Genomic DNA, 7,402 nt, shown 5'->3' with positions numbered 1-7,402 from the left:
AGACCACAGAGGTGGATGCTGTGACCTTGCCCCAAGTCTCCCAGGGACTCATTCCAGTTCACCTGGCTCCTAGAGGACTTAGTTTGGTTGAGGAAGGTTGAGCCCATGGTGTCCTCTGTGGCCCACGGCACGGCAGGGCCCAAGGTGTTCCAGGCTGCAGGGTCAGGTGCAGCCTCCAGCTCTGCAGGCAGAGGCATGGATCCCTGTTTCTGATCAGCCTCTGTTGACAGAGTGCATGGCCTCTCTTGGGAACTGATGCCAGGGCTTTTTTGTGGCACAGGCTATGGCCTGGTCATTCTGTGGACAATGGGCAGTTCTGAGGTATTTGCAGGAGAAGAATGGATTATATTCTTAAGGCAACATTAACTTTCGACAGCATGGAAGCCAGTGACAAATACGTGCTGACCTCAGAGTCATCCTGTTTCTAAACAGCATGTGACTGGCTAGGATGTTTGTTCCAGGTTAGCAGCTGCCAGGGCCTGTCGGCAGAGGGAGATGCTCACAGCACAGAGGAATCCAGCTTCAGAGCCACTTCTTCCTCTGTGTGCCTCTTGTTTTGTTATTTATTCTACTCCTTCATTCTTCTCTCTTTTTTTCTTTTCTTTTTTTTTTTTGAGATGGAGTTTTGCTCTTGTCGCCCAGCCTGTAGTGCAGTGGCACGATCTCAGCTCACTGCAACCTCCGCCTCCTGGGTTCAAGTGATTCTCCTGCCTCAGCTTCCCAAGTAGCTGGATTACAGGCACGCACCACCACACCTGGCTAATTTTTGTATTTTTAGTAGAGACAGGGTTTCACCATGTTGACCAGGATGGTCTCAGTTTCTTGATCTTGTGATCCGCTCGCCTTGGCCTCCCAAAGTGCTGGGATTACAGGCGTGAGCCACTGCACCCGGCCTCCAAACCCTTTATTTTTCTGAAGACACCAAGGCCCAGAAAAGTGAAGTGTCAGGAATTCCTTCCCTGCCCCTCTCCTTTTCTGATTAATTCTTGGGCATTCTTCAGCCCTGTCCCAAATGGCACTGCCCCTTCTCTGGGTCACCAGTCTAGGTCACAGTGCTTGTGTGTTCACACTCCCTGGTTGGCGCGTTCCTTGGTGCTGCACAGAGCATGCCGTGAAGTTTGGGAGGTGGATGGACGTTCCTAGAGTAGCACATGCTTGTTTTCATGGTATCCACTGTATTTACAATGGTATATTTTTGTAAATAAGCTCCACTGGGCCAGGGACACATGGATCATTTTTGCCATTGTCCCTAGCCCTGAGTACAGTACCTGCACTGCCAGCAAGCCCAGCACGTCTACCGGTGGGAGAATGCCACCCCAAAGCCACAGAGTGTGTCAGTGGTGGCCAGGGCATGAGTCGAGCTGGTAGTCCTGGCTTTGGGCTGGCGTGCCCTCCTGTGCAGCGTGTGGGTGACCTCGAGGTCACATAGTGTTTAGAAGGTGTGTGTGTGCCTGGGGAACGTAGTGACAGTCATTTGTTACTTAAGAATAAATTTAGCTGGGTGCTGTGGTGCACACCTGAAGCCCCACCTACTCAGAAGGCCGATGTGGGAGGATAGCTTGAGCCCAGGAGTTCAGGCCGAGGTGGGAGGATTGCTTGAGCCCAGGAGTTCTAAGCCAGCCTGGGCAACATAGCGACACTCCATCTCTTAAAAAAAAGAAATTCAGGCCGGGCACGGTGGCTCACGCCTGTAATCCCAGAACTTTGGGAGGCTGAGGCGGGCGATCATGAGATCAGGAGTTCGAGACCAGCCTGCCCAACATAGTGAAAGCCCGTTTCTACTAAAAATACAAAAATTAGCCAGGTGTGGTGGCGGGCGCCTGTAGTCCCAGTTACTCAGAAGGCTGAGGCGGGAGAAGCGCTAGAATCGGGGAGGTGGAGGTTGCAGTGAGCTGAGACCACACCATTGTACTCCAGCCTGGGTGACACAGTGAGACTCTGTCTCAAACAAAACAAAACCAAACAAAAACAGAAAAGAAATTCAGTGAGTCAGCTCTCGCCTGTGAGTGGGACCAGGAAGACAGGGATGATGTTGGCCCAGGAGGACTGCCCTTCAGAGATCTGGCCCTTACAAATCTTCCTCTGGGAGCACCTGTGTGCTGTGCCTGTCCCCACGTGGCCCACGCCTCTATCTGACCGACTGCGTGGTGCTTTCAATGAGTTCCAGGACATTTGGCTTCCAGAGTGCATGGGAGGCCCACGGGCCTCAGAAGCAAAGCTGGCATCTGAGCATACTCCTGAACATACTCGTGCGGGCCTGGCGCCCCCCAGCTCAGCAGCAGCGAAGCGGCCCCCTGCCCTCCCTGGGCCCCCTGGAGCCTCAGCCGTGTCTCTGAAACCAGGGCAGAAGCGCCTTCCTGGCGAGGCTGTGGTGAGGATTGGCGGGGAGGCCTGCGGAGGGGGCCTGGCGGTGCCTGCTGGGGTCCTTGTTGTCAGAGATGGTATTTGTCACCCCCGTCCAGCAGAGTCCTGGAGACTGGGGGAATGGCACATGCAGGGCTCGGCCCCTCACCCTGCTCACTGCTAGGGCCTCGGGGATCCTGGCTGTGAGCGTCCTGGCGTGAGGGCAGCCTCACTGAGGTGAGGCGGGGGTATTTCCCGTTCCCCACCTGCCTGGCTGTCTTCCCACTGGCCCTTGGAAGAGAGGGGCATGAACTCCTGGCTGCCTGAGGTTCCTTCTTACTGCAACTTTGTTTAGGGGTTGGGATGGGGGTAGGGCCGCTATTGACTGGGGAGCCTCTGTGGTTTCCAGGGAGTCTGCATCCACGCCCTCGGAGTCCCACTCACAGCTGCCATTGACTCACTGGATTTCTTCTTAAGAGACAAATGAAGCCAGAGGTTACCCGATGCAGGGCTGGTGCTCCGCCCGAAGTTGACCAGCCAGGCCTAGGAATGCCGCTCCCTGCTCCTAAAGCCCTCCGAGACCATTGTCCAGAGGAGGCGGCCTCATGTCCCAGGGTATGGGGCCCTCAGGGTCTGGGCCGTGCGGCCTCAAGGCACAGCCCAGGGGAGCTGCCCTCACTCTGTCCTCTCCCGAGACTGCCACACCACCTCGCCCCTCTGTTATCCCATATGGTCATGGATTTGATAGAAAATGTCCCATGGGGGAGCAGGTGTGGTGGCTCACGCCTGTAATCCCAGCACTTTGGGAGGCCGAGGCAGGCGAATCACAAGGTCAGGAGATGGAGACCATCCTGGCTAACACAGTGAAACCCTGTCTTTACTGAAAACACAAAAAACTAGCCGGGCGAGGTGGCAGGCGCCTGTAGTCTCAGCTACTCGGGAGGCTGAGGCCGGAGAATGGCGTGAACTCAGGAGGCGGAGCTTGCAGTGAGCTGAGATCACGCCACTGCACTCCAGCCTGGGCGACAGAGCAAGACTCCGTCTCAAAAAAAAAATTTAAAAAGTCCCATCGGGGTATTTATCCCAGCCCTGTCTTTAGTGGTGACAATGTAAGGTATTTGCATGCCCCACACTGGGGTTAATGGTATTGGCTGTGTATGTGACACACTGGCATGCGTTAGTGGTTTTCCTCTGTGATGTGACAATGTCGGTATGGGTCAGTGGCGTTCTGCTGTGTGTGACACACCAGTCTGGATTAGTGGGTGTTCTACCATGTATGTGACACCGGTATGGGTTAGTGGTGTTCGCTGTTTATATGAACACACTGGTGTGGACTTCGGCCCTGAGCACTAGCGACACTTTGAACTTGATGGGTTGTGGGACTGCCCTGAGCATTGCAGGGTACTCAGCAGTGCCCCCACTGCTACCTGCAGTGAAAGGAGCATGCGCCCCGTAAATGTCTCCAGACAGCACCAGATATTTCCTGGGTGTCCAAGTCACCCTGGCTGAGAAGGATGGCATGAGACACAGCGTTAGAGTCTGGTGGGAGACTCGCTGCAGTGCCAAGGTGGCCGCAGTCTGCTTGTGACGTGGGCGTGTATCTGAGTCTGAAGGACGCTGGTTTTTGTGAGCTGCCTTCCGAGCTCAGAGGTGACAGTGGGCACTTTCCCCACAGAGACCCCTGAAGTTGTTCCTTGGAGAACAAAGTGGCGAGGCGCGGGGACTGCAGACCTTGAGGCGGAAGCTAGGGTCTGGTCCACTGTGCCAGTGGCCCTGGGAGGTGCTGTGGCCTCTGTGGCCTGTTTCGTGGAGTGGGCTCTGTCTTGCGCTTTGTCTCGTGTGGGTGCAGGCTCCCCTTCCTCCCCTGTGGAGCCGGCAGATGGCCCCGGAGCCGGCCCTGGTGCCTCCCTGTCTGTCATGCAGCTTAGGTCCTTTCCTATGAAATGCACGGCCACACCCAGCGAGGGTTTCTCCTGGGCTCCCCAGTGGGAGAGTGGGGTACAGCCTGCAGCGGTGCAGGGCCCCCAGGCCTGTGTGAGCCCCAAGGTGGGGAGGTGGGTGAGGCGCCTGTCAGTGCTGCTTCCTGCCACCTCCTCTGCCTGGGCCAGGCTCTCTCCTCTGTTTGCTTTTTATTTCCTATGTATTCAGGAACCATGTGAAATTGCCAGTGCCTGGTTTTGTCCTACGAAATAGCCATTTCATTTGGTTTAACCTGATACTGTGTCTATACACACACGCACAGGCAAATGCTTTTTAAAACAGGATCATTCTATTCACAGTGTTCTGTAGAAATTTGTGTTCAGTCTTTTTAAGACACCTTATTATACTAATGCCAACACAGAGCTTTTTTTTTTTTTTTTTTTTTTTCTGAGAGGGGTCTCACTCTGTTGCCCAGGCTGGAGTGCAGTGGTGTGATCTCTGCTCACTGCAACCTCCACCTCCTGGGCTTAAGTGATCCTCCTGCCGCAGCCTCCTGAGTAGCTGGGCCCACAGGGTTTGCATCACCGTACCTGGCTAATTTTGTATTTCTGTAGAGATGGGGTTTCACCATGTTGGCCAGACTGGTCATTCTTTTTTTTTTTTTTTTTTTTTTTTTTTGACAGAGTCTCGCTCTGTCACTCAGGCTGGAGTACAATGGCATGATCTCGGCTCACTGCAACCTCCGCCTCTCATGTTCACGCCATTCTCCTGCCTTAGCCTCCCAAGCAGCTGGGACTACAGGTGTACATGCACCACCACACCCAGCTAAGTTTTGTATTTTTAGTAGAGACAGGGTTTCACCATGTTGGCCAGGATGGTCTCCATCTCTTGACCTCGTGATCCGCCTGCCTCGGCCTCCCAGAGTGCTGGGATTACGGGCATGAGCCACTGTGCCTGGCCCAGACTGGTCATTCTTTTATTTTAGAGCCAGCGTCTCCCTCTATGCCTAGGCTGGAGTGCAGTGGCGCCATCCTAGCTCACTGCAGCCTTGAACTCCCGGGTGCAAGCAATCGTCATCTCAGATCAATCTTAGTCTCGAGCTGTCACCTAGGCTGGAGTGCAATGGCGCAATGTTGGCTCACTGCAACCTCCGCCTCCTGGATTCAAGCGATTCTCCAGCCTCAGCCTCCCGAGTTGCTGGGATTACAGGCGTGTACCACCACACCCAGCTTATTTTTGTTTTTTTGTTTTTTCTTTTGTTTTGTTTTTGAGACAGAGTCTCTCTCTGTCACCCAGGCTGGAGTGCAGTGGCATGATCTCAGCTCACTGCAGCCTTTGCCTCCCGGGTTCAAGCGATTCTCCTGCCTCGGCCTCCCAAGTACCAGAGACTATAGGTGCGTGCCACCACGTCAGCTAATTTTTTCTATTTTTAATAGAGATGGGGTTTCACCGTGTTAGCTAGGATGGTCTCTGTCTCCTGACCTCGTGATCTGTCCGCCTTGGCTTCCCAAAGTGCTGGAATTACAGCCCTGAGCCACTCGCACCCGGCCTATTTTTGTATTTTTAGTAGAGACGGGATTTCACCATGTTGACCAGGCTAGTCTTGAACTCCTGACCTCAAGTGATCCTCCCGCCTCAGCCTCCCAAAGGGATTACAGGCATGAGCTACTGCGTCTAGCTGGAAGATTTAATTTTTTAATTGTCAAATCCATTCTCTCTCTCTATAAACATTTTACATTTTATATGATAATAAAATAATTTGTGAGCCGCCGGCCCTGTTTCCCCAATGTCTGAGGTCTTCCTGGGGTGGCATGGGAGGGCTGAATTCAGGTGTGGGGTTGGCCCCAGGGCACTGAGTGCCTGGGCGAGTATCTGGAATGAGGGAAACAAAGCTTGGCTCCAGCCAAGAGGAAAGAAACCCAGGATCCTCTGGTCAGGCCAGGACCTGGGCTCAGCCACCATTTCCGGAGCCCAGGCCAGCTGCATTGTCCTTCCGGGGGGTCCTGACCAGGGCTTTCCAGGAGCAGCCGCCCACTCTGTGTGCATCCTCTTCCAGGTCGCCGCTGGGACACTGTGGACCAGGAGTGAGTCGGAGCTGCCGCGCTGCCCCAGGCCATGGACTGTGAGGTCAGAGGCCAGATCCCCTGTGGGTGCCTTGTGGGGGGTGGGGGGTGAGGGGTAAGGGCTGGCATGTCCCCCAGCATGCCTCCCTGAGGGCTGAGGCTGAGCCCACGTGGCCCTTACCACAGCTCTGCACAGACGAACCCCGCCCAGCCCGTCACTGAAGCAGGCAAGAGCGGGGAATTCCTCCCTTTCCCTGTCCTGCACCTTCCTTGCACTCTGCTTTCGGTGCAGCCCCTCCGCACAGCGCCTGGGGCTAACTGCAAGGGCAAGGGGGCTTTTGGTTTAAGACCATTGACAGCCATAGGCTGTGGGTCCCAGCACTTTGGGAGGCCAAACAGGAGGATTCCTTGAGGCCAGGAGGTCGAGGCTACAGTGAACTGTGATTGTGCCAGTGCACTGCAGCCCTATCCAAACAAACAAGCAAGCAAACACACACAAAAGAGATTTAAAAACAAGAAAGTGGGCTCAAGCCTGTAATCCCAGCACTTTGGGAGGCTGAGGCGGGCGGATCACGAGGTCAGGAGATCGAGACCATCCTGGCTAACGTGGTGAAACCCCGTCTCTACTAAAAAAAAAAAAAAAATACAAGGCCAGGCGCAGTGGCTCAAGCCTGTAATCCCAGCACTTTGAGAGGCTGAGACGGGCGGATCACTAAGTCAGGAGATCGAGACCATCCTGGCTAACCCGGTGAAACCCTGTCTCTACTAAAAAATACAAAAAAACTAGCTGGGCGAGGTGGCAGGCGCCTGTAGTCCCAGCTACTCGGGAGGCTGAGGCAGGAGAATGGCATAAACCCGGGAGGTGGAGCTTGCAGTGAGCTGAGATCCGGCCACTGCACTCCAGCCTGGGCGACAGAGCAAGACTCCGTCTCAAAAAAAACAAAAAACTAGCCAGGCGAGGTGGTGGGCACCTGTCGTCCCAGCTACTCGGGAGGTTGAGGCAGGTGAATGGCGTGAACCCGGGAGGCAGAGCTTGCAGTGAGCTGAGATCGTGCCACTGCACTCCAGCCTGGGTG

General features: G+C 54.8%; 2 protein-coding genes across 3 annotated transcripts in view; both read left to right on the top strand.

The window, feature by feature from the left end:
• Positions 1 to 7,402, top strand: part of MICAL3 (microtubule associated monooxygenase, calponin and LIM domain containing 3) — a 1,031,057-nt gene that overhangs the window by 159,284 nt on the left and 864,371 nt on the right. The gene's annotated exons all lie outside the window — the stretch shown is intronic.
• Positions 6,271 to 7,402, top strand: part of BID (BH3 interacting domain death agonist) — a 21,030-nt gene continuing 19,898 nt past the window's right edge. For both annotated transcript variants that reach the window (XM_026447130.1, XM_026447131.1), the window contains exon 1: positions 6,271 to 6,390. In XM_026447130.1, coding sequence (XP_026302915.1) covers positions 6,379 to 6,390 — 12 coding nt within the window. In that variant the 5' untranslated portion in view covers positions 6,271 to 6,378. The remainder of the gene's footprint in view (positions 6,391 to 7,402) is intronic.

The sequence above is a fragment of the Piliocolobus tephrosceles genome, chromosome 19, assembly GCF_002776525.5.
Source record: "Piliocolobus tephrosceles isolate RC106 chromosome 19, ASM277652v3, whole genome shotgun sequence".
NCBI lineage: Eukaryota > Metazoa > Chordata > Mammalia > Primates > Cercopithecidae > Piliocolobus > Piliocolobus tephrosceles.
Note: the sequence above shows the minus strand (reverse complement) of the source record. Positions and strands in the feature narration are given on the sequence as shown.